General features: G+C 56.5%; 10 protein-coding genes across 10 annotated transcripts; 6 read left to right on the top strand and 4 right to left on the bottom strand.

Moving 5' to 3' along the window:
* Window positions 1-1,297: 1,297 nt before the first annotated feature.
* Window positions 1,298-3,179, top strand: COL26b_001206 (putative NRPS-like protein biosynthetic cluster; the record flags this gene model as incomplete). The annotated part of the gene is made up of 4 exons (XM_053174162.1): window positions 1,298-1,694; window positions 1,742-2,018; window positions 2,068-2,774; window positions 2,836-3,179. 4 exons carry the CDS (start codon window positions 1,298-1,300, stop codon window positions 3,177-3,179), a joined length of 1,725 nt encoding a protein of 574 aa, XP_053041872.1.
* Window positions 3,180-3,987: 808 nt separating this feature from the next.
* On the top strand, window positions 3,988-4,899 carry COL26b_001205 (uncharacterized protein; the record flags this gene model as incomplete). Its single annotated transcript, XM_053174161.1, has 1 exon — window positions 3,988-4,899. One exon carries the CDS (start codon window positions 3,988-3,990, stop codon window positions 4,897-4,899), a length of 912 nt encoding a protein of 303 aa, XP_053041871.1.
* Window positions 4,900-5,165: 266 nt separating this feature from the next.
* On the bottom strand, window positions 5,166-5,504 carry COL26b_001204 (uncharacterized protein; the record flags this gene model as incomplete). Its single annotated transcript, XM_053174160.1, has 1 exon — window positions 5,166-5,504. One exon carries the CDS (start codon window positions 5,502-5,504, stop codon window positions 5,166-5,168), a length of 339 nt encoding a protein of 112 aa, XP_053041870.1.
* Window positions 5,505-7,266: 1,762 nt separating this feature from the next.
* Window positions 7,267-8,664, top strand: COL26b_001203 (uncharacterized protein; the record flags this gene model as incomplete). Its single annotated transcript, XM_053174159.1, has 1 exon — window positions 7,267-8,664. One exon carries the CDS (start codon window positions 7,267-7,269, stop codon window positions 8,662-8,664), a length of 1,398 nt encoding a protein of 465 aa, XP_053041869.1.
* A 433-nt stretch (window positions 8,665-9,097) lies between these two features.
* COL26b_001202 (uncharacterized protein) lies at window positions 9,098-10,482 on the bottom strand (the record flags this gene model as incomplete). The annotated part of the gene is made up of 3 exons (XM_053174158.1): window positions 9,098-9,138; window positions 9,201-10,214; window positions 10,290-10,482. The coding sequence occupies 3 exons, from the start codon at window positions 10,480-10,482 to the stop codon at window positions 9,098-9,100; spliced, it is 1,248 nt and encodes a 415-aa protein (XP_053041868.1).
* Window positions 10,483-12,605: 2,123 nt separating this feature from the next.
* COL26b_001201 (uncharacterized protein) lies at window positions 12,606-16,791 on the top strand (the record flags this gene model as incomplete). The annotated part of the gene is made up of 3 exons (XM_053174157.1): window positions 12,606-12,728; window positions 12,783-13,704; window positions 13,754-16,791. The coding sequence occupies 3 exons, from the start codon at window positions 12,606-12,608 to the stop codon at window positions 16,789-16,791; spliced, it is 4,083 nt and encodes a 1,360-aa protein (XP_053041867.1).
* Window positions 16,792-17,661: 870 nt separating this feature from the next.
* Window positions 17,662-18,261, bottom strand: ATG8 (ubiquitin-like protein atg8; the record flags this gene model as incomplete). The annotated part of the gene is made up of 3 exons (XM_053174156.1): window positions 17,662-17,719; window positions 17,778-17,995; window positions 18,172-18,261. 3 exons carry the CDS (start codon window positions 18,259-18,261, stop codon window positions 17,662-17,664), a joined length of 366 nt encoding a protein of 121 aa, XP_053041866.1.
* Window positions 18,262-20,425: 2,164 nt separating this feature from the next.
* HEM13 (Coproporphyrinogen-III oxidase) lies at window positions 20,426-21,451 on the top strand (the record flags this gene model as incomplete). The annotated part of the gene is made up of 1 exon (XM_053174155.1): window positions 20,426-21,451. One exon carries the CDS (start codon window positions 20,426-20,428, stop codon window positions 21,449-21,451), a length of 1,026 nt encoding a protein of 341 aa, XP_053041865.1.
* Window positions 21,452-21,854: 403 nt separating this feature from the next.
* On the top strand, window positions 21,855-22,667 carry COL26b_001198 (uncharacterized protein; the record flags this gene model as incomplete). The annotated part of the gene is made up of 1 exon (XM_053174154.1): window positions 21,855-22,667. One exon carries the CDS (start codon window positions 21,855-21,857, stop codon window positions 22,665-22,667), a length of 813 nt encoding a protein of 270 aa, XP_053041864.1.
* A 218-nt stretch (window positions 22,668-22,885) lies between these two features.
* Window positions 22,886-24,045, bottom strand: RPN8 (proteasome regulatory particle subunit; the record flags this gene model as incomplete). Its single annotated transcript, XM_053174153.1, has 3 exons — window positions 22,886-23,476; window positions 23,523-23,794; window positions 23,859-24,045. The coding sequence occupies 3 exons, from the start codon at window positions 24,043-24,045 to the stop codon at window positions 22,886-22,888; spliced, it is 1,050 nt and encodes a 349-aa protein (XP_053041863.1).
* Between the last annotated feature and the right edge of the window lie 243 nt (window positions 24,046-24,288).

The raw sequence follows: 24,288 nt of genomic DNA, 5'->3' as shown, positions 1-24,288 counted from the left end.
CAGTCCGTCTTCCAGAGTGGGCGACGAAGTGGGCAGATGGTAGACAATGCAACCTGGCGCCTTGGGAAGCGGCAGAATCGACGACGATCCGTGGGCTGGCTTGGGGTTTTAGGAAGGTCTATAGGTTGAGAGGTGAGCAAGCGACTTCGGAGGGTGGGAGCGGAGGCATGTCGGAGGGAGTTGAGGTTACGTTGAAGAAATAAAGCGGAAGGAGGGATGAAGAGGGGCGTGAGAAGGGATGCGATGCGATGCCTCGGGTGAAGAAAAAATTTTGCACAGGGAAAAGCGAAATGTTCCTTCCGTAATCTTATCTGATCCAAGATTTGATTGATTAGATCAAGTCCCGAACCTATCCGAGGAGCCACACAGTCATGGTAGGGTCCATGCGCTAGCATGTGGGAAGAGACCGTGTCTCATTGGCTGGTCGTCATCAGGTAGCTGCAAGTCTCTCCAAAACAGGGGACGGCGGCAGGGGGCGGAAAAAGAACTGCAAACGCCATTCACCAATTCCCGCGTCGCACATGTCATGGACCATGGACGACCAGTTCTTACACACCACACCCTCGCCCGATCCATCGCATCCCACTCTGACACTTCAGCATCATGGGTGAAGGTGTGGGTATTGGCGCTGCTGCAGACTGCCATTGGCATCAACTGACACGATGCCCTGGAAGGCTCGTGGCCCATCTGCTCGACGCGACCTCCCTTAGCCGAAGTATGTGACTGAATTTGAGTGCAAGTCGCCAGTTCAAGGCCTGCTTGGATGACGCGAGTGGCTCTGAATCGGTCGCAAAAGCCCCTCATCCACACCTTCAACAATGGAATCGAGGCCTCCCTGAAGCGAAGCAGTTGCCAGTTCGGTATAGGCCGGGCTGACTGCATGCATTGGCCAAAGGGAGGGTACCCTAGAAGCCAGAGGCGCGCGACTTCGCAACGTCCCGCGGCGTGGCGCTTGTCTTTGGAAGCTCGGAGTCGGAGACCGCAGGGCCAGCAGAGCGAAAGCTTGGCCGGTCCAATTCGGTGGAGTGGAGGCGACCTTGCTCGCTTCTGGCTGGACCCAGACGATCCCCGAAAGCCGTTCTCCGGTGCGGTGACGCAGATGCAGGGCCCAGTACATGGGTTCTCGCTCCAGGCCAGTTATTTCTGCCACGCGAACCCGACAAGGCGGCAGCGTTGTAGGAAGATCGCGGAGTTTCTCCCACTTGCCATTGACAATCTTGACGGCGACGACGACCAACGACGCATCTCGCTCCAGTAGAATATTCAAGCAAGTCTCCATCGCTCGCCCGTCAACACAATGGCCACTGAACCATCAACCACGCCCGTCTCGGAGCCCTTTGCGCCCACGCAGAGGCTGTCCATCCTTCACGGCCCTCGCGATCCACCTCTGGTCGACCTCAGTCTCGGTGAACTCTTGGAGCTTCAGACCTATCAACACGGCACCAAGGAGTGCTTGGTGATTCCCTGGACCGGCGCACGATGGACCTACAATGAACTCAACCAGCAGAGCTTACTGCTTGCGCAGGCTCTGCTGAAGATGGGCATCAAGGCCGGAGACAGAGTTGGTGTTATGGCTGGCAACTGCGAGCAGTACGCCGCCATCTTCTTTGCCGTCGCAAGAGTCGGCGCTATTCTTGTCATTCTGAACAACACATACACGCCCAGCGAGGCCATGTACGCTGTCCAGTTCTCAGGTAGGACCGACTGGCGCAGTAGGAGTTCCAAGCTCACAGTTTCCTAGAATGTAAGATCCTGTTCACCACCAAGCAGATCGGCAGACTCGACAACCGGAGGTTCTTGGAGCAATTGGCGAACGAGGTCAACGGCCCAAAGGTCATCATGATCCGAGGTGATACCAGCGGTTACGAGACATACGACGAGCTCATCAAGTCAAGCTCGCGCCAGAGCCCGAGAGAACTGCACTTGGCCATGAGCAAGGTTGTTCCTCACCAAGTTTGCAACCTTCAATTCACCAGCGGAACCACCGGTCGTCCTAAGGCTGCTATGCTCACCCACCAGTAAGTCTTCTGGTGTAAACAAGGTCAACAGTGCTGACGTTGAAATTAGCAATGTCGTCAACAATGCCCGATTCATCGGTGACCGCATGAGGCTTACCCCCGACGACTGCCTCTGCTGCCCTCCTCCTCTCTTCCACTGCTTCGGTCTCGTCCTCGGTCTCCTGTCCGTCATCACCCACGGTGCCAAGATCGTGTACCCGGCCGAGGTCTTTGACACCAAGGCGACGCTCAAGGCCATTCTCGAGGAGGACTGTACGGCACTTCACGGCGTGCCTGCCATGTTCGATTCCCTGTTCCAGGCTGCCCCTGACGACTTCAAGTCCTCCAAGATTCGCACGGGTATTGTGGCCGGCGCCCCCGTGCCCCGTTACCTGATGGAGTTGATGGTCAACCGTCTTGGTATGAAGGAGTTCACCAGTAGTTACGGTTTGACCGAGGCATCCCCTACTTGCTTTAACGCCTTCACCGACGATGCGCTTGGCAAGAGACTTACGACTGTCGGTACGCTGATGCCCCACGCTTCGGCCAAGATCATTGACAGAGATGGCAACATTGTGCCCATGGGTGAGCGTGGTGAGTTGTGCATGGCTGGTTACCAGCTTCAGGCTGGATATTGGAACAACTCGGAGAAGACCAATGAGGTTATGGTCCGAGACTCCGCCGGTGTTCTGTGGCTGCACACTGGTGACGAGGCTGTCTTCGACGACGCCGGATACTGCTCCATCACTGGCCGTTTCAAGGATATTATCATCCGAGGTAAGTAGAACATTCGTCACTCGGGCCGATTGCGCTGTTCCTTTTTGCTAACAGAAGTTAGGTGGTGAGAACATCTACCCTCTCGAGATCGAGGAGCGTCTCATGGCCCACCCCTCGATCTCCCAAGCCATTGTCGTCGGCCTCAAGGATGAGCACTACGGCGAGGTTGTCGGCGCGTTCGTCCAGCGCGCCGAGAACAGCGAGAAGCCGACGTTCCAGGAACTCAAGGACTGGGTTCGCCAGCGCCTTGGTGGCCACAAGAGCCCCGCGCACATTTTCTGGCTCGGCGAGGATGGCGTCCCTTCCAACGTGCCTCTGACGGGCAGTGGCAAGGTCCGCAAGTTCGAGATGGCTAAGGTCGGCGACGAGCTTCTCAAGAAGAACAAGGTCTCCGCCAAGTTGTAATTTGTAATACTGCCTAGAGATGGGATAAAGATTGTGTATAGAGCGATACCATACAAAAGTGCTTTTTTTTGTTCGTGTTTAGGGCCAAAGAGATGGATAGAATGCCCGTAGCCAGATTTTTACAATTATTTTATATGACGTTGAACAGAGTTTTCATATAAGTGGAACTGAAGCTTACATAGCATTTACTGCACGGAAGTTTGGTGTTTGTGTCTTTCGAAACTCTATCGTGCGTGTCGCAATCGGGTCAATCCGTGTTATTTACTAAAACTTATTCTTACACTTACTTTGGCTTGTTTCCTTATCTTCCCCAAGTCTTGGCAGTGGAATTGCGGAAGAACAGCGGGAGAAGAGCGGCTGACGGGGATGCGCCCGCCATGAGGGCCCCAGTGAGGCCAAATCTGCAGTGAGGCCAAAATCGCCATGACTCTTTGGTTCCAACACGGCAGCTCAATGTGTTTTTCGCGCGCAAGTGCGACAAAGTGTCAGCACTGGTGCAATGCACGAACTATCATAATTGGTTCGTTTTGTAACATCCTGTCTTTTTGGAGAGGAAATCATTTCCTGTTGATTTGAGACTCGGGTTGAAACTGTGTAAGCGGGTGACTCATGAGACGGCCTTACGGCAAGTAAGCTTTCAACGAGGCCTTCTTGTTTGACGATCCAGTGAGAGAATTTGCTTGATGACATTTCCAACATGTGTATAAAATCACCATACATTCAGCCTCAAAATTCAATTTAAGTCCCGTCTCAACCACATCGCAATTGAATCAATAAATCTCCAAAGGCCACCGCAGAGGTTTCAAAGATGTCTCAACCAACAATTGCCGCTCTCGCGAAAGCGTATCCCCACGACCCAAAACACCTCCACTCGGTCATCGTCCCCCAACTAACCCACCGGCTCCGCCTGGCATCTGTCTGGTCCATCGCCCCGTCCTCCCGCGTCCTTGACATCGGGTGCGGCCAGGGCGACTCCGCCCTCGTCCTGGCGCATACGGTGTCCGGGTCCGACGGAGAAGCGGGGTCTGCGGCGGCCGGCCATGTGACGGCGCTCGACCCTGCCCCGGGCGACTACGGAAGCCCGTACACGCTCGCGCAGGCACAAGCGTACATCTCCTCGTCAGAGTATGGCTCGAGAATCACATTTCACCAAGCGGACGCTCCGTCGTATCTGTCTTCCCACTCAGAAGACCGATTCGACGTGGCGACGCTGTGCCATTCCTTATGGTACTTTCCCTCCCAGGACGCAGTCTCGTCACTCTTCACGGCGCTTCACTCGTCTGGCCAGGTGCAGAAGCTGTGTTTCGCAGAATACTCCCTGAAGGCGTCCAAACCATCCCAAATTCCCCATGAGCTGGCGGTCGAAGCCCAGCGCAGATTCCACATGCTGCGAGCCGATCGCGGGTTTACCGTCGACCAATCCAACGTCCGCGGCGCGCTCGCACCGGAGGAACTCATCCGACTGGCCGAGCAGTCCGGCTGGAAGCTGCAGGAGAAGGGCTCGGTTGATACGCCGGGACTGTTGGATGGGCGGTGGGAAGTCGGGGCTGTGGTGGATCCCAGCTGGACCGAGGAGGTTTTGGGGGAGAAGTTGGGGCAGGAAGCGGAAGAGGAGTTGCTTGGTTACGTGGGTAGGATTAAGGAGGCGGCGGATGGATTGAAGCAGAAGGGCGAGGGGACCGAGACGCTGGATGCTGTTTGGGTGGTCATGCAGCGCTGATGAGCAGGGCCTTTTCATGCCATGTCTTCCAAAGAGCCGATTAAGATATTCAAGTCCGATGTACAATCTAAGTGTTGAAAGAATTCAACTCTGACGGCTTCTCATAGTCTTCACTGGGTTCCGAAATTACCTTTTTGAGGTGCATGATTTTTACATTGTTTGAGACCATTCACCACAAACCTTTCGCGATGATCCTCCAGATCGCGAGACCTGTATGCAATCCGACATCACAGAAAGCCATGCTGGTTCTCTTCTAGTCGAGGAATCTAGAAGGAGGCACTAAGACCGATCCAACCACTTTGTTGGTACGGCATCCACTGGGGCAAGACCGATACCGAGCTGAGAGCCGTCTTAGAAATCAATGTCCGGTCCGCAGTCTCCTTGCCGAGAACGCCGTCCGAGAAGGCATCATCGATCTGCAGGCATCCAGGCTCACTTTCAGCAGCCCCATCGCCCTGACCGAGAGACAGAAATATGCACTCAATGGCAGGCACGGCAGATCCTGAGTCACGGTTTCCAAGTTTATCAATCTCGGCGGGGCCCAGATCTTGTACCTGTCCAAAGTGGATGACAACCGTGGAGCTTGAGTCAACATTGGAAAGCATTGCGCTGGGGGTGAGAAAGGGCAGGTTGATGATTCTACCGGTGCCGTACCGGCATCTCCAAAGGCGCCTCCGCGTCCCGAGTACGGGAGTCTCCGAGTTTAAGGTTGATTCCAGAGGCACAGCAGATAGCGAATGCCGGACGCCCGTTGAGCACAGCGGGCGGCAGATGAGACTTGGCAGGCGGGGAGAGAGCCGATCGAGGAGACACTGAGATCGTCTCAAGAGACACGGCGTCTTCTCCTCAGAAGGTGACGGACTAATCCTGAAAGCTTGTCGCTTCGGCAACAGAGACACACAGGAAGCCACATGTCTGAGGAGCAGCACCTGCTGCGCCGCTGTGCCAGACAAAAGGGCCCCCGTTCGTCCCACCTGCGATGGGCGACACTGGAGTGGTGTGGTGGAGATGATGTGAAGGGGAGGGACGAACAAGAGTCGCGCACACCCTGTGATCTGCGATGCTCTGAAGATGTTCCTCTGCGTACCGCCAAAACAGGCCACTTCGTCCGAATCTGACCCCACAAACCCACAAATGCACACGCCCCCCCTCTCCTTCGTTGAAAAAGAAGTGCAGGGACCGCGGGCAGGTTCGGGTTGCGGTACGTACCGGAACATCGGAGCTTAGTGGAGTTTGTCTTCCCGCTGTCCCACCTTTGAGAAAAAATTTGACCTTATCTGATCCGGCTGGTGGCCGTTTCTGTGTGGATCGAAAGGCGCCTCCGACGCCGGAGCCATCGCTGGACCGGGTTCTAATAAAGTTATCAGATCCGCTAAGGGTCAGCCAGTGCAGCCACCTTCCCTGGAACAAGAACCGCCTCGCACGCAACTGGCGGCATCGACATTGGATCGAAATGTCGACGAGGGATGAACATGAGCCACACACCCACACCCTGTCCTGTCCCTCTCTTAACGCCGAACACTGCTCAACCTTTTCTCCACCTTGCTCCGAAGCTGGGCTGGGAACAGGGTGGAAGAAAGTTCGTTCATTCGGAGCATTTTCGTTGCGCCCCGTTTCCCATCGTCCTCGACCCGAGGTCTTGGCCGCTGCGAGTGCACGCCATGGAGCCGTCAAATTCACACGAGGGATCCCTCCCATGTCCACATGTCCCATCAGCGACTCGTTCCCCTAACTCGCCTCCTCCGGTACTCACTTGTATCCATCTAGATGTACCCCCTGGGAGCTTCCAATGGAGCCAAGGCCAAGCGTACCCCGCCGTCAACCTCTCTCCCAGTCTGTCTCTGACCACCACCCCCGGACTGGACCAAGCTGATTGAACGGTGTGCTGGAACGATGTCATGGGCCGGCCCTGGAAGCTGCAAGGCGGCCCGGTTGCTTGCTCGAATGCTGTGTCGCCTGCGGCCTGCAGCCTATTGAAGAAGAAAAAAAATCTGAGCCATGGCATGGCACGCCATACAGCCACCCACGAGCGGCGGGATTCCGACGAGACAGAGAGGGTGACCAGGGTTATCTGCGTTGTCAGGGTGTTCAATGGCTGTAACTCGGCATCTTTTTTACCCTTACTGATTCCAAAAGAGTAGGCGGTGGTGACATAGCCTACGCGTGAAGCTCCGAAGCTCCAAGCTCACATTCTCTTCCAATCTTCCGTCGTCTCCCATATTCCCAAGAAGAGCTTCAAGCTGTGATACCAATTGCGTCAAACTCGAGGACATCTCATACCCCCAGTTCCTCCCGTCGCATACATTCTACTTAATTGGACTTTTCGAGAGACACACTTAGAGCTTCGTCACAAGCAACACCGCAGCCATGTCGGCACCCGTCTCCCTCTCCGCCCTCGCCTCCTCCAACGAGAGCATCGTCAAGCTGCCTCACCCGTACCACGCCGAGTACGCCGTTCAGCGCGCCTTCAACCACGATACCTTCGCCGGCAAGACCGCCGAGGGCGGCCTTCACTTCTACCGCCTGGCACCCCACGCCTCCAACGCCGGAACCTCCAAGCAGGTCCCCGTCCCCGAGCGCCTGCACAGCGAGAACCTCTACTTCACCGAGCCCGCGGACCTCAAGTCCAGCGAGCTCCCCGCCGACTCAAACAACAGCGCCTGGGCTCGTTCCCGCCGCTCCCCGAGCACCGTCTTCTCCTGGGACGGCAAGACCGCGCCCACCCTCGCCCAGGCATGGCTCCTCGTCTACGTCCTCTGGGTCCTGCGCCCGGCCGACGAGCTCCAGCGTCTTGAGCTCCGTGGTGCCGGTGCGGCCGTCCTCGGCCAGCAGCTCCGCGATGTCCTCCTGGCCATCGAGCACCCCGTCCAGAACGACTCCCAGAAGCCCGCCGCCACGGAAGAGCAGGCCACCGTCGTCCTCCTCCGCAGCGCCTTCTGGCAGGGCGCCGGCTCCCCCTTCGGCCCCCGTCCCGTCTGGCTGCCCGCCGAGTCTCCCGCCAGCCTCGAGCGCCCTCTGTCCTCCTACCCTCTTACTCCCCTCCAGCACACCATGACCGCCGTCCCGGCCTCGGACCCGGCCAACCCCAACCTCTACCAGCAGGCCTGGCACCCCATCCGCCCGGCTAAGCCGGCGCCGGGCTCGACCGTGTACAGCCGCTGGATCCCGCACTTGCGCGAGACCTTCTCCATGGTCGCGCTGGACTACCACAACGAGGAGCACCTGCGCCTCTTCCACGAGTGGCAGAACGACCCTCGCGTCTCCCAGGGCTGGAACGAGACCGGCACGCTCGACCAGCACCGCGAGTACCTGCGCAAGATCGACGAGGACCCTCACCAGTTCGCCATCCTCGCGGCGTGGGAGGACACCTTCTTCGCCTACTTTGAGGTCTACTGGGCCAAGGAGGACAAGCTGGGCGGTTACTACGACGCGCAGGACTGGGACCGCGGGCGCCACTCGCTCGTCGGCGACGTGCGCTTCCGCGGCCCCCACCGCGTGAGCGCGTGGTGGTCCTCCCTCATGCACTTCCTCTACCTCGACGACCCGCGCACCACCTGGGTCGTCGGCGAGCCCAAGAAGACCAACGACACCGTCCTCATGTACGACTTCATGCACGGCTTCGGCCTCGACAAGTTCGTCGACCTCCCCCACAAGCGCAGCGCCTTCGTCCGCTGCTCGCGCGAGCGCTTCTTCCAGCTGTGCCCGCTCGGCGAGAACGAAAAGGTCGTCGGCGGCATGCGCCTGGGTCTCGTTCCCAAGTTGTAAATTTGTCCCGTCCACCAGCGTCCCTCCCGAGTGGAGAGTGAGCAGTGAGCAGTGTGTGTGGATCTAGGTACGCGCGACGTAGAGTGGGGTGTTTGTACGTAAAAAAGGTGCCAGCAGCTTTCAGGAATACCTCTGCTGTAGAATTTATTTCCATAATTTGAGTAAAGATCTGATAAGCACAATGTCTTTTTTTCTTGATATGCAGGAACATGATTCATAGCCTAGTCTAATTCGGATCACACACCCCACACATGGGAGAAAATTGGTTGAAGTTCATAAAAGATCATTGCATTTATGTCTAGCGGTAGGCAATTTATTCTAAACTACCGGATGGACGTTGCGTCATCATCATTGCGCCCATGAACACCGTTGTAGCCCCAAAAAAAAAGCAACAAATAAATACCCAGAGAATTTTTCAAAGCAAAGAGCAGATTCAGTTGTCGGCCTTGCCAAGCTTCATGTGGTTCCAGCAGACTAAAAGAACCAGGGTTAGTACCGTTGCGATCAAGTAGACAGGGGTGTCCAGGAGAACTTACTGGTGAAGCCGAGGTCGTCACGGAAGTAGGAGTGCATGACGTCCTCGCCCCACGTGGTGCCCTCAGAGCTGCTGGCAACAGCCTTCTTGCCGACAGCGAGACCGATCATGGGCTCGACGAAGCCGAGCTCGTAGAACTTGGGCTTGTGCTCCTTGTTCGTGAGCTTGACCAGCATCAGCTGGTGGATGTTGATGGCGGCGACGTGGCCGTGGTGCATGGCGGTACCGCAACGCTTGATTCCGGGCCACTTGGCAATGTCGCCGACGGCGATGTGGTCCTCGGCGTTGGGGATGTCGGAGGAGAAGACCAGGTTGGGGTGGATGGGGACGTAGCCCTCCTCGTCCTTGGCGGCGGCGGGAACGAAGTCCGTGGAGGGGGTCTGGCGGGAGATGGCCATGACGACCTCGCTGGCGATGAGCTTGTCGCCGTTGGTGAACTCAACCTCGTAGCGCGCGCGGCCGTTGGCGGTGGGCTCGATCTTGCGCGTCTCCTTGACGCGGGTGTTGAGGAGGACCTCGACGCCGGCCTCCTTGGTCAGCTCAAGAGCCTTGTCCTTGCACAGGTCGGACAGTCCCTCGGAGGAAAGAAGCTGGTTGCGGGAGTGCACCAGGGTCACCTTGGTGCTGGGCTCAACGAGCTTCAACTCGGCGGCCATCTCGATACCGACGGCACCGCCGCCGACGACGATGACGCCATCGGGAGCGTTGCGGACGGCGTGGATCTGCTCCTCAGCCTCGAGCAGGAACTGCTTGCGGGTGAGGGACTGGGGGACCACGGGGAAGGCGCGGCGCAGGCCAGTGGCGCCGATGAAGAAGTCGTAGGAGAAGTCCTGGGGCTGCTTCGTCTCGTGGTCGAGGACGGTGGCGGTCTTGGTGGCCGGGTCGACCTTGCTGACGCTGCCCTGGACGAAGCGCACGTTGGGGCGCTGCAGAGAGGGGATATCTTGGAACTTGACCCAGGACTTGGCGGCGTAGGCAGAGTCGGCGAAGGCAAGCGGCGAGCCGATCAAGTGGACTAAGAAAATAGGTCACGGGTGAGTTGGTGGTCAGACAAGAGGGGCCGCGCCGGGGATTTTGTTCTTACAGAAACCATCACGCTCATCGGCAATGGTGATGTCGAGCGGGATGTTCTTGAAGTCGGCGTGGTGCTCGTACGGGGAGTGAGCGAGGCGGGGGGACTCGCCCTTGCTGAGGTCGAGCAGGTTGAGGGCCGTGGACATGCCAGCATACGAAGTGCCGGCGATGAAGACCTTGAAGGGAGGGACAGTAGGAAGGGAACCCATCTTGTCTTTTGCTGCGGGGTCTGACTGGGAGGAAGATTCTACGTCGAGCGGAGGAGAGGACAGCGAAGAGAAGGAGCGGCGAGAGCAAGTATTGAACGACTCAAAGGAAAAGCCGCGATGGGGGAGACAGGTTGAGGCAAGTGAAGAGAGCGAAGATGCAGTTGTAGACGGGAACATGTGCATACTAGAAAGCAGCAAACATAAAGATAGCGTCCGCCGGAAGCCGAGCGGGCCTGGATCGGAACGGAGTCCTGGTCGGTTTGCGCGAGGGGCACGACGACTGAGACTGGTTAAAGTTGCCCAGAAAATCCCACCAAATCCTCCCAACGAGGACCCAGAATCACCCCTCCATGGAGAAGGTGACGGGCTGGAGGGCAGGTTCAGCCGAGGACGAGCTCCTCGGAGGAAGCACGCTGCAGCCGAGACGGCAGGGCGAAGGGCAATCTGGATCCGCTGGGCCATGGCGATCGAGGGGGCGTCCGACGGGCAGGACAGCGAAGAAGGAGGGGGAGCGCCAGCGGAGATGACGGCATGATTGGGTGGGTTTGGACAGTCACTTTGGGCTTTGGGAGCGGGATCCTAAGTATCTATTAGTGCAACACTGGCGATGTACCGAAGAATCATTAATATCGGTAGCAATGGTGCCGAGAGGGGTGATGGACCGAATAGTTTCTGAAATACGTAGACAGGAGACAGGAGACGTGGTGGCCATCCCGCCGGAGGGGTTTTGGTTTGGTTTAGTCTGGTTTGGCGTGCTGGAGCATGGAGGGGCGATGTGTGTGTGGTTGTGGTTTGCCCTGCCTTGAGATTATCAGATGGTGGAGGAGTTAAAGTTATCAGATCCGTTCAGAGACATGCAAGCCACTCCCAGCGCCGGGACAGACCGGTTTTACTCGGTGACTCCAGGGCTCGAGGCTCAACGCGTACTGGCTGGAAAGATCAACCCGTTACCTAATGAGGACAAGTCAAAGGTACGCGTTCCAGGGCTGCGCCTCGTTTTCAGTGGGCGCCCGGCGTTCGTTCGTTGAATGCTAAGTAAGGTGAGGTGGGCGTGAGGAACAAAAGGTCGGAATTCGAGTTTGGTTTCTCATTGCATGTCGGGTTCCTTGGGTGCCGTCTGACCTGACCGGCCGTTGGGACTAGTGCGTCAGGAGGAGTCCTGGGGCGCGCGGGACTACTCCGTATTGCGACACGTACGCCCAATGGTCTCCCTCTGCGAATTCGAGATGGATCAGACTGGAGTGGGTGTGTGAAATGTGTGTGGGTGGGAGTGACGGTGGGTGGGCGGGCAGCGGCAGCAGCAAGCAAGTCGAAATGCGCTATTTTCCCTACCGGTGAAAATTTTTGGGAAGGCAGAGGGAAATGTCACAGTGAGAGAGAAATGAAGGCTGAACAGGGCAGGTTCGTAGCAAGATCCGCAGAGGAGCCAGGGCCTCCGTACTCGTACCGGCGAACGCCTTACCTCATCCGGAAGGGATTCACCGGGCTTTGCCAAGACAAATTATCAGATCCGCACCCACACTCCGGCATCGGCCCCACTCTGGTCGCCTGCTCCACGTCCCTCGCTCCACATCCTCCGGCCTTCCAACTCCCCAACTCTCCAACACTACAGGGCACTGTATCCGTAGTGTAGCCACCTACCTGCCGCATGTCTCGCCCACAAGCAGTGCACCCTCGCTGGGATCCCACAGGTACTTTTCACGTGCTGCACTTGTAACGAATGTCACTGCACTCACGGCGCTGGAGACACGCTAAACGAGCAAGAAGAGAGACGGCCACTGTCACACACCATGCCTCTTACGCAGTACTCCATCGAATACGCGCCACGATGGTCGATACTTCAGCTCTACCGCGACGACGGGTTTCTTAACTCCCCGTGGCGGGGTCTCGGCGAGCAAGTTACGCTGTCGCGACCCTAAACCACCTGAAAGACCACTCTAAAGCGGATGTTGATGACAAAAGAACGCCTCTATGATGCAAATGTTGAGCCGGTTCGCCGAGACGGTGGCTGTAACGGCCGCGCGCCGATGCTTTGGTGAAGCTACTTCATGTCTGTCCCAGCCAAATGAAGACGCTTGCTCGATGGACCTGGTCGTCAAGTGGGATGCCGCACTACCATTACCATGGTTGTTGAGCGAAATTCGACTTCGGCACCAGCCGAACAGCCAGTCAACCACGCACCCAATGTGACTGAGGAGCAACAACTGCAACTGCATGAGCAGGCCCCAGAGAAGGCGGGGTCAAGCGTAAGTCAACTTCACGTGTGATCGTCGTCCACCGATAAGCTTACATTCGATTAGCGTTTCGAGACCTTCTTCAGCTTCTTCAACCTCTTATTCTATGCCGAACCAACATGGATCGACATTACGCTATTCGTCGTGGGCGGCATCACGGCCGCTGCTGCCGGCGTGCCTTTCCCCTTGATGGGAATCCTATTCGGCCAACTGATCGACGACATGAACGGTGCGACGTGTACCAGTGGAATAGGAGATGCCGACGTGTACATGGACGCTGTCGACGACAAGGTCTTGCAGCTCGTGTACATCAGCATCGGTGCCTTTGTCTTGATATACAGCTATACCACGGCTTGGAGCATGCTAAGCCAGAGACTGGCACAGCGCTTGCGGGAGAAATACTTCCAGAGCTTGCTCAGGCAGGAGGCCGGTTTCTTTGAGAATCGACAAGCAGGCGAGGTTTCATCGCGTTTGAACTCGGATATCCAAACCATTCAGACTGGAACGTCTGAGAAGGTCGGAATCTTCATTGCCACCATTTCGTTCTTCATCACCGCCTATGTCATTGGCTTCATCAAATATGCGAAGCTCGCAGGAGTGCTGGTTTCCCTTATACCGGCGTTCCTGCTCATGTCCATCATCTGCGGAGGGCTCGTCCAGAAATGGACAGGAACTATGTCGGATGGTATTGCGAAGGCCTCGTCAATTGCATCTGAGGCCCTGTCCCATGTTGCCGTCGTTCAGGCTTTCGGAGCTGGACCCCGCCTGGAGGCCAAGTTCTCTTCGCATATGCTTGTTGCCCAGAAGGAGGGCATCAAGAAGGCTGTTGCTGCCGCTACTCAAGCTGGATTCTTGTACTTCCTGGCCTACTCTGCCAACGCCCTTGCCTACTGGCAAGGAAGCAAGGCCATCTCCGAGTCCGTCGCTGGAAGAGGTGACGGTACATCGGTGGGCGACATCTACACTGTCGTGTTTCTCATTGTTGATGGTGCGTGGTTCCGAAAGATTCTTTCTGTTCAGATTCTGACTGTCTACAGCTTGCATCATGCTCGGCACCATCGCACCCCTCTTGCCCCTTTTCGGATCGGCCTCTGCGGCATTTGTCAAGCTCCGAAAGGACATTGAATTCCGTTCTGCCATTGACTCTGTCACCGAAGAAGGCGAGAGACTGCCTTCGACTATTGAAGGCTCAGTCGAACTGAGCGGCGTGACTTTTGCCTATCCCTCCCGACCTGACCAAGATGTGCTCAAGAACGTATCTCTTGTCTGCCCTGGCGGCAAATACACCGCCATCGTTGGCCTCTCGGGAAGTGGCAAGTCAACCATCGCAGGCTTGACCACGAGATTGTACGACCCCAAGGAAGGCACTGTTCTCCTGGATGGTCGAGACATTCAGAATTTGAATGTGAGAAACGTGCGCAGCTATATCAGTCTAGTCCAGCAAGAACCATCACTCCTCGACCGATCCGTTCTCGAAAATATCGCTCTCGGCCTCGTCAACTCTCCAAAGGAGGAACACCAATGGCTCAAAGATACCCTCCACGGACCTCAGCTTGAACAGCTTGCGGAAGATCTGCAAGGAGGAGCCGAGCTCGACGTTGCAACCCAGGAATATGGCTCCGAGGTAGTCGAGATCGCCAACCTCGTACAGCACGCCGCTGATCTTGCCGACGCAACTTCCTTCATCGACCGTCTGAGGTATGGCTTCGGAACACCTGTCGGCACCGGCGGCAGGTTGGTTAGCGGTGGTCAAAGACAGAGAGTAGCTCTTGCACGGGCTCTCATCCGCGATCCTAAGATTCTCATCCTCGATGAAGCGACCGCAGCCTTGGATTCAGCCAGCGAACATCGAATTCAGCAGGCCGTAGAGAGCGTCTCCAAAGGTCGCACCCTGATTTCCATCGCTCATCGCCTGTCTACTATCAAGAATGCCGATAACATCATCGTTATGGATGCCGGAAACATCGTTGAGCAAGGCACCCACGCCGATCTTATTAGTCGTAACGGAGCCTACGCCAACCTAGTCAACCTCCAAAACATTCACATAGCCGAAGAGGACGTAGCCCCATCTCGTGCCAGCACGGCTGTTGAGTCTCTTGACTCCAGAAATACCATTGAAATCGAGAAGAAGGGCGTCGACCCAACAGACCTCGCCAAAGCCATCACAGAAGCCGAAGGAAATGGCACCAAGGAGAAGCCCAAAAAGACGGCGGCAGAGGAACTCCAAGCTAGCGGACTCGACAGCAATAAGTCAGCCTGGCAAGTGATTAGGCAGGTCGGACCCATGGTTCGTCCCCATATCCTCTGGCTTGTTCTCGCTCTTGTTGCCGCCTTCATCGTGGGCTGCACATACAGTGGTTCTGGAACAGTCTTTGGATACGCCATCGGCTCAGCGAGTCCCTGCAACACGCCCAGCTTCATTTCCAGCAAAGGCGCCTTCTACGCCGGCCTCTTCTTCATGATCGCCTGCGTGGAGCTCTTCGCCAACCTGGCCAGCTGGTCCGCCTTTGGATATCTCGCTGAGAAGCTGCTTTACAGGATCCGGGTCCTTTCCTTCCGATCCCTTTTCCAGCAGGAACTCGAGTGGCATCAATCTGAGAATCGCAACCCTACAACCCTCTTATCCGTCATCACGAAAGATGCGGCTGCCATCGGAGGCTTCAGTGGATCCATCATGGGCACGATATTTGCCGTGGTTGTCAACTCCCTGGTCGCAATTATTTACTCTCATATTCTCGCGTGGCGAATTGCAATCGTGTGCCTCGTGATCCTACCCATTCTCCTCGGCTCAGGAATAATGCAAATCAGGGTCCTCTCGCGGTTCGAGGAGAAGCATGCTGGCGCGTACGCCCAGGCTGTCGGTATCACCGTCGAGTCCGTCAACTCTATCAAGACCGTGGCCACCCTGTCGCTTGAACACGAGGTGCTGGGCCAGTACAAGCGTGCTCTCAAGGGCCCGAAGAGGGAGATCATCTCGGCCAGCGCCATCGCTAACATCTGGCTCGCTATCGCAAACAGCACAGGCAACATCATCTATGCGTTTGCATACTGGTGGGGCTCAAAGCAGATTGTCGAAGGCCGCGCGACCCAAACACAGTTTCTGATCATCCTCGTCGCGATGCTCGTGGGAGCACAGCTCTGGGGACAGATGTTCAGTCTTGCGCCCGAAGTGACACGCGCTCGCATGGCCGCCTCGAGAATCTTCAGCCTCCTCGATCTGGATAAGTCGGAAACCGACCCGTCAAGCAAGACCGAAGATTCCAAGGGGAAGGAGAAGGACGTTGAAGCCCTTGCCAACCCCTCGCCACGCCCGTCGCCGGGGAAGGGAGGCGTGTCCATCACCTTCAAGAACGTATCCTTTTCCTATCCCGCCCGCCCCGAAGTCCAGATCCTCGATAACATGAGCTTCACGATCCAACCAGGACAGTTCTGCGGCCTCGTAGGTCCCTCAGGTTCAGGCAAATCAACCGTCATGTCGATCGTGCAACGGATGTACACTCCCTCAAGCGGTACGGTTGAGATAGATGGCCAGGACATCTCAAAGTTTACCACGACCTCCTTCCGCGACGACATCGCCGTCGTTCCCCAAGACAGCGCCCTATTCGACGGCTCCGTAAAGTTCAACGTCTCCCTCGGCGCCCGCCCCGGCCAAGACGCCTCCGACGCCGAGATAACCGAGGCCTGTTGCCTCGCAAATATCCACGAAACCATCGTCGCCCTCCCGCAGGGCTACGACACCGAGTGCGGCCCCAACGGCTCCCAGCTCTCGGGTGGCCAACGGCAGCGCATCGCTATCGCGAGGGCGCTGGTGCGGAAGCCCCGCCTGCTGCTCCTGGACGAGAGCACGAGCGCGCTCGACGCCGAGAGCGAGAAGGCGCTGCAGGAGGGTCTGGAGCGCGCGGCCCGCGGCATCACCGTCATCGCCATCGCCCACAGGCTGCACACGGTTCGCAAGGCGGACGTCATCTTCGTCGTGGAGGCGGGTGCCGTTGCCGCCAAGGGTCGGCACGAGGAGCTGATGGAGAAGAGCGAGAGCTATCGTCTCAACGCCATGCAGCAGATGCTTGGCCACTGATTCTGCTGCTTCTTCTTTCTTACTGGGGTCTATTGGGCTGTCTGGAGTCCGTATGCATTTACCCGTTGTATCTTAGCTACATTTTAGGAGTTTTTACGAGGCGATTGTTGAGACGAAAGATCGGCTGCATAAATACAAACGTCAGCTTGCGATTCGCTCCCAACTTGCCTCAAATTTTGGTCTCTTCTAGACCCGGGTTTTTGCACATGTCCGTCTCCGCGACCGATACTTCTTGGAATCATCATGCATGGATCCCGGGACCGAAGTTGCTGGCGGGTTCGCGGGCTTCTGTGAATCACCGCATGGGTCAGACGAGCTCTTTGACCATCAGGGGCTGCAGGTAGGCTCATGCGTTTTGCTAGCATTCAGTCGGATTACACGCCTTCGGCTGCAAGGCGTCTAAAAACTGCGCGTTACAAGATATCCCAAGTTTCAGATGACATGTAGACAAGAAAGCGGCCCGAAAGACCGATTTGACAGCACGCGTGTGATGAGGTTGTGCGATACGAATGCTCATAGGGGAATCACCGTCAATGTAGGGAGAGAATAGGCAGAAGGCAAATGAGTATGCGATCTAAGGAAAACCACTTGAAATTCATAAGCCCCATTTCCTTGTCAAAAGTCCTCGCAAGCCTTCATCGCTTGGTTGTGATACCAAGCCGCGCAAAAAGGGATTCAATGATGTCGACCAGGGTCGCACCTGACCCCGTCCTGTGACCCCGCGCGATAACGTGACTGCGTTTCTTCATAAGCCCCTACTTGCGGGGGAACCCGATATCCGTGAGAGAAAAACCATTCCTAAAGTGCTGAACCGTAGCAGACCGAAACGCCGTGAACATTCTGAGGTAATGTTGTCAGAAGTTATGGAGCTCACGCCGTCTCGAAACCGCCGAAGGTATTCTCGCCCGAGTAGGTGATGTACAGGAAGCTGCAGACAGATTAGCATGCTGAGAATAATCACAGCTGTCTCAGGGGAGAGCACATACCCATCCTCGTCCTTGTGCTCCTCGTAGATGCTGCTCATGAGAGCGGCAGTAGGGGGCAGGACCTCATCAACGAAGATGAAGATGGCCTTCTCCGGAGAGAGCTTGATGCGCTTGCGGATGACGTAGACGAACTGTCCAACGGTGAGGTCCGCGGGCACGAGGTACTTCTTCTTGTCGATGGTGGCGATATCTGACTTCTCGACCTTCTCGCAGATAACCTGGGTGAGGATGGTGGTTAGCTTGAAAGTGCACGACGGGATGATGGGAGATCGGCGGTGACGGTCGGGGAACGTGGAGCACCAGCGATAACGCGCGAAGCTGACGAAGGCGGCGACGACGATGGCCCCGTACTGCAAACAAGAATCGAGGATGCAGTGATGGGAAGGCAACTTACAGGAATACGATCAGAATACTTCTGACGGATGCGCTCGGCCTCGGCCTTTCGCTTCTCGAAGGGGTGCTCGTCCTTGAACTTGGATCGCATGTTGAAGGTGTTGGTAACGGACGATGGGGTAGTTGTGGGTTCCTCAGTGGTCTGCAGCTGGTGGAGTGCGGGCGACAGGCAAGTTATAGATGGCGAGATGTTTGGGCGAGAAGTGATGATGACAGATGCGGAAGAAGAAGTGTGTAGAAAGGAGAGTTCAGGTAACGAGGGGTCGTTTGCGAAGGCAGACGAGGTGCTAAGGTAAGGTATGGAACGACAAGGTAAGGCAAGCAAAGGTGGTTGCCGCCTTGGGGGTGTCGGTCAGACACACGGGGAATGCAATGGGCGGTCACTGAGTGAATGGTCTGGAGGAAGAGGCGGGTGGCTCAGGCGACGGGGATGCGTACCTGCCTGTGCTGCCTCCATGTACCTCTCTAGGCAGCTGGACAAGGAAAGATACCTGGGTGCGCGGCCCAGGTTAGAGAAGGCTTGGAATGACTAAGCCGCATGGAAGATACTCCCCGCCCCTTTCCCCCTTGGTTTCCACGCTTCCTACTGGTCTGAACTGCCTCAGCAGCACCCATCAGTCCCGTCGTTATCCTTATCGGATTATCGGAGCGGGGCAAGACACCGATTTCACATAGCCAGTCAACTGGTGCAGGTGCGTGCAGGGTGCTGGGGCAAGATTGGCAGAGTCCAGCGCCCAGTGTCCAGCGTCAGCTGGGCAGGTGACCACTGGGAACCAGTGACGGACCACAACCACTTGACGCAGGCTGGCAACCTGGCACACCTACCTTCTGGATCTGGCCTGAGTCACAAGAGGTCCTGGCACACAGTTATTTGTGACTATTCTGCTGCAGAGTACTTGCTGAAAATTTGGCAGAGTCTCACGGGGTCGTGGGAGAGACGATCTCCTGATACGTGCACACTGCTTGTCTGTGCTTGCTGCTGTCCTGTCACCCAAAGGCTTTGAGTGCTTGGTCGTCATCGAGGAGCATCACTATGCCGTTCCTTATCGGCGATACTCTGCCTGACGTCATTTGTCCCCAGTAAGAGGTGACACTGAGGACTCTCGAGGGGACGGCGTAGCACTCAACTCAGACTGAGGCAACGTGGGGACAGTTGCCGGCCGAATAAGTACACATCGTCCGGCCTTGCTTATCTGGCAGATAGGCGGGCTTACTTACCTAAGGCAAGGTTGCAAGACCCGCTCTGGACCTCCGATAGCCGACGATGCAGGTGACAGAATGAATGAACCAGGCGACAGTCCCTTAAGCTTAACTACTTGGGCATTCCATTCGTCTCACGAGGCAGAGGAGGATTGAACCGCTTTCGCAGAAGCGGATGATGGAATCAGTATGGAACTATCATACGATCGTGGTTGCCAGATATGTTGCGCCATCAATGTGGTATTGCTCCCCAGCTCTGGACCCCATGGAACTCGTCCATTGCGACGCGCTGAAAGCTGACGGCCCGACAAGCTGGAAAGGGTCGCTCTGGGGCTGGCAGGGCAGCTCTCCCACTGGTCAGCCGTGCCAGCGACTCGGGAGGGAAGGCGGTAAGGTGCCTCCGGCGTTCGGCGGCAATGCGACACCTCATCCCACCTCACCATGGATCAATTGGGCCCTGCGAAGGCGGGAGCTGTCCAGTCCCACTGCTTATCCTCCGTTGCCGTGACCGGGGTTCCGCCCATAGAACGTGGAACGATTAAGTTGCCGAATTTACTTTTACAGCTGGCCTGACTGGCTCGAACGACTTCCAGTCAGTCCATGATTGCTACTTAGTGGCCTTATGCCTCTTGCCTGGGAATAATCATCCGATTTTCTGTACTCTGTACCCCAAGTCACTCTTTTCTTGCTATTCCCTTTTAGAACTCTGTCTGTATTTATATTTTCTGTCCGGCCGCATCATGGCGTCAATCAGGCATTCGCAGAGGGTGCTCGCACAGCTCGGCAGTTCTCGCACCAGACTCGCAACAGCAACCGCAACCAAGCTCCAACAACCGCAATTGGGTCGCAGACTCGTCTCATCATCCGCAAAGTCTCATTTCAAGGGTCACCAGTCCAACCCGGCCTTCTCCCGACTTCTAATTGGAGCAATTGGTCTTGCTGCTGCAGCACCCCTTGCCTACAAGATGGTACTGCAGCTTCACTCCGTACCACCCACCCATGCCGGTGCTTCCGTCACTTTGACAACCAATTGCTAACCTTCACCTTCTACCAAAATGCAGGCCGTTCAGGAACCCTTTCAACTCGATTCGCCGTCCCTGGCCGAGCGCGATGCCCTCACCAAGAAGGAATCCGACATCACCGAGGAGTCTCCTATGCGCCTGCGCATGGAGAAGTTCATCAAGGAGCAGCAACAGATCATCGTGAAGGAGCTCGAAAAGGTTGATGGAGGAAAGTTCCGCAAGGACGAGTGGACTCGTAAGGAGGGCGGCGGTGGCATCACCTGCGTGCTGCAGGACAGCAATGTCTTCGAGAAGGGTGGCGTCGGTGTGTCCGTCGTCTACGGCACCCTACCCAAGCCCGCAATTGCTAAGATGCGCGCCAACCATAAGAACCTTGATGACAGCGTCGACGCCCTCCCCTTCTTTGCCGCCGGCCTGAGCATGGTTCTGCACCCCAAGAACCCCATGGCCCCGACGGTCCACCTCAACTACCGCTACTTCGAGACAGCCCATCCCGATGGCACCTCCAACGCCTGGTGGTTCGGCGGCGGCAGCGACTTGACGCCCTCCTACCTTTTCGACGAGGACGCAGTCCACTTCCACAAGACGATCAAGGAGACATGCGACGCGCACGACAAGAGCTACTACCCGCGCTTCAAGAAGTGGTGTGACGAGTACTTCTATAACAAGCACCGCGGCGAGTGCCGTGGCGTCGGCGGCATCTTTTTCGACGACCTCGACGAGACCGAGAAGGACCGTGAGAACACATTTGCCTTCATTCAGGACTGCCTCAAGTCCTTCCTGCCCGGCTACCTCCCCATCCTCGAGAAGCGCAAGGACATGCCCTTCACCGAGGCGGAGAAGGACTGGCAACAGATCCGCCGCGGCAAGTACGTCGAATTCAACTTGGTTCACGACCGTGGTACCGCCTTTGGTCTGAACACCCCTGGCTCAAGAGTCGAGAGTATCCTGATGAGTTTGCCCCTGACGGCAAGCTGGAAGTACATGCACGAGCCCGAGCCGAACAGTCGCGAGCAGCGTCTTGTAGACGTTGTGAGGTCGCCCAAGGAATGGGTGTAGATAAGGCAATATGAGGGGTAGAATAAATACCTGGATATGGAGCAATGGGATGCGAGCGATATTTGCTGTACAACTATCCCCTTTTACGGCGGACATAATGAGATTAGACAAAAGCCTTCAGGCGGCAAAACTCAATAAGAGATGTTTTATTCTGTTCATTTCCGCCGAAACTTGTCTGAATGCTTGCATTGGTAACTTCAAACGGTGGCTGCCTCTAATTGAGCGGGAACTATCAGAGCTCCGATGTTCCCAATTTCATACAGCATCTTCAACCACGCATTTTGGCACACACCACGCCACCAAAGCAACTACACTCCGGCGAACGATTTCTTTCCCAAACAGAACCTCATAAACCCAAAATTGCGCTCCAAATGAAGCCAACTCATGCTGTCCAGAGAATACCATGAGCCCATTACAACCAACACCTCGCGCTGTCCTCTCGAGCCTCATAAACACTCTTACAGCATCACCGCTGACCCCGCTGCCACAGCCCGGCAGCAATCCGCTCAAATCCCTTCCTCAGTCCCAGCGTCCGATACTGGTAACCCTCCACGTTCTCTTCCCTTCGCTCGTCCTGCCCGCTCTGGATCTTCTCGACCGCAACCTCGTAACCCGGGTGGTCAAAGTCGACGCACTTCCCTACGACACCGATACCGATACCGACGACGAGGACCAAGTACCCGACGCCGCCGCCGGCGGGGACCCCGCCATCGACCCCGCAGACCAACACCACCCGCCATCATCCCCCTCCAATTCCGACGACCAGGATGCAAACGACCGGGATGGGGCGACAGCCGTCCCCAACCGCGACGAACCGGCAGCATTCCACCTCGTCCGCTCCGTCGCATCCACGTTCCGCCGCAACCAGTCCGCTGCCATGACAACTTCCACGGCGACGACATACCTCGTCCAGCTGGACGCGTGGAACTGCACCTGCGCCAATTTCGCCTTTGAGGCGTTCCCCGCCGGCACGACCGCATCAGAGAGCGACTTGGAGGTCTTGGGCGCTGACGCCGTTGAGGACGAGATCGAGGTGTCTCCTGATTGGCAATTCGGGGGTCTAAGTCTCGATGGGAAGGATTCTGGCGGGGTGCCGTGTTGCAAGCATTTGCTTGCCTGTTTGCTGGCAGAGCAGTGGTGTGACGTTCTCGGGAGCTATGCTTTGGAGAAGAGGTTGGATCGGGAAGAGATTGCGGGAACGATTGGGGATTTGTAAATCATCACGCGATGTGAACCATGGATACTATCAGTTCAAAACATGCTATCATTGTACAAGGCACATTCTTTTCTTGTGAATATGCCTGTTTCCCGCCCCCGGCCTGCCCTTCTGGACGCCGAGATATTATGACATGCCACACGGTCCCAATGTCTATCGCGGGTATCAGTCCCGTGCGTGTGTGGGTTTCCCATCCGTCTCCGTCGTAATCAAGTCATCTACTTCTTCTTCTCCTTCGCCTCCTTATCCTTGTCCGAAGACTCCTTAGACTCGCCGTTCACGCCGTTGGCCTTATCATCCTTCTTCTCCTCCTTGCCGTTTGCCTCGTCCTTCTTGGCCTCCTTCTCCTCCTGCTGCTGTCGGTTCTGGATCTTGTTCTCGATGAGGTCGTGGAAGGCCGTGATCGCACGGATCAGACTGCTGAGGTAGATGGCCATGAGCTGGTCGTTTGTCTTGATGCTCATGGCATGGGAGAGCTCGCCGCCGCTCGACTTGCCGTCACCCTTTGGCGGCGTCGACAGGTTGGGCAGAAGGTTGAAGACGTCTTGGAGGTTGCCTAGAATGGCGTGGTTGACCGGGAGTTGGCCATCGAGGACCTTTTGGAGGTAGGCGCCAATGTCGCGCAGACGGAGGTGTAGCCCTTGGAGGGACTGGAGCTGGTTTGTTATCCGGGTCGACAAGGTGCCGACTGCAACGTCGCGAATATCGCGGAGAAGGTGCTCGACACCAATCTCCTCTGCTTCCTCGGCCTCGATGATTGACGGAGTGTGGACAAAGGTTCTTGAGGTGGTTGTGCCGTCCTGGACATACTACGTCAGTGATAGGTATTCGCTTGAGGACCAAAGCAGGACTCACATCCTTGATCTCCTCCACGGCGAAGTATGCGTCCGTTGGCACGCCCGCCTCCTTCGGTTGTACATCAATAATGACTAGGAGAGGGTTCGGGGTGTAGCGCTTGAACAACTCGTTGATCTCGAGATCCGACGCCCGCAGCTTGGGTCCGGAGTGGTACCAGCCGATCAGCTTTTCCCTTGCATTGACCTTCTTGAACATGTCGTTCATGCCCTCGACGTAGTTGTGGTCCAAGAACCACACTGAGGGGTCCTTGTCATCCTCCTCGAAGGGTACTATGGGTTAATGTCAGCCTCGCGAGTAAAGCCTACGGGTGGTGTGCCGTCGTTGTCATCGTACCTGCGAAACTGTTGGATACGCGGACGTTCTTGCCATCGTTAGAGCCCAAAAGGACACCGACCACTCTGCGTTTCGATCCCTTGACTACCGCCCGGTTGTAGTGATCGACAACGGAAAGAAGAACGAGAGGGGCAACGGAGACGTTCCGTGTGACGAGAGACAGAGTCTCTGCGGTGGTAGCAGGCATGATAGAGGTGTTTTCGTAGCTTCGTTAGGTCGATTGGGTCGGCTTCGTGGAGGATGAAGGGTTGACGAGGCGGCAGTGATTTTTGGATGTTGGTGTAGTGAGTACCGTGAGGTAGTGGTGCTGTCGTACTGCTGAGGCTGCCTTCCCGCCCAGCTTAGCTACGAATCGGGCTTAGGCGCAAACGAAAGCTCGAGCCTCGCCAGATCACGTGGAGCCATGGCAGCTTCCATTACCTAAGCAGGG

This window comes from Colletotrichum chrysophilum (assembly GCF_026319265.1).
Source record: "Colletotrichum chrysophilum strain AFK26 chromosome Unknown scaffold_5, whole genome shotgun sequence".
Classification (NCBI taxonomy): domain Eukaryota; kingdom Fungi; phylum Ascomycota; class Sordariomycetes; order Glomerellales; family Glomerellaceae; genus Colletotrichum; species Colletotrichum chrysophilum.
Note: the sequence above shows the minus strand (reverse complement) of the source record. Positions and strands in the feature narration are given on the sequence as shown.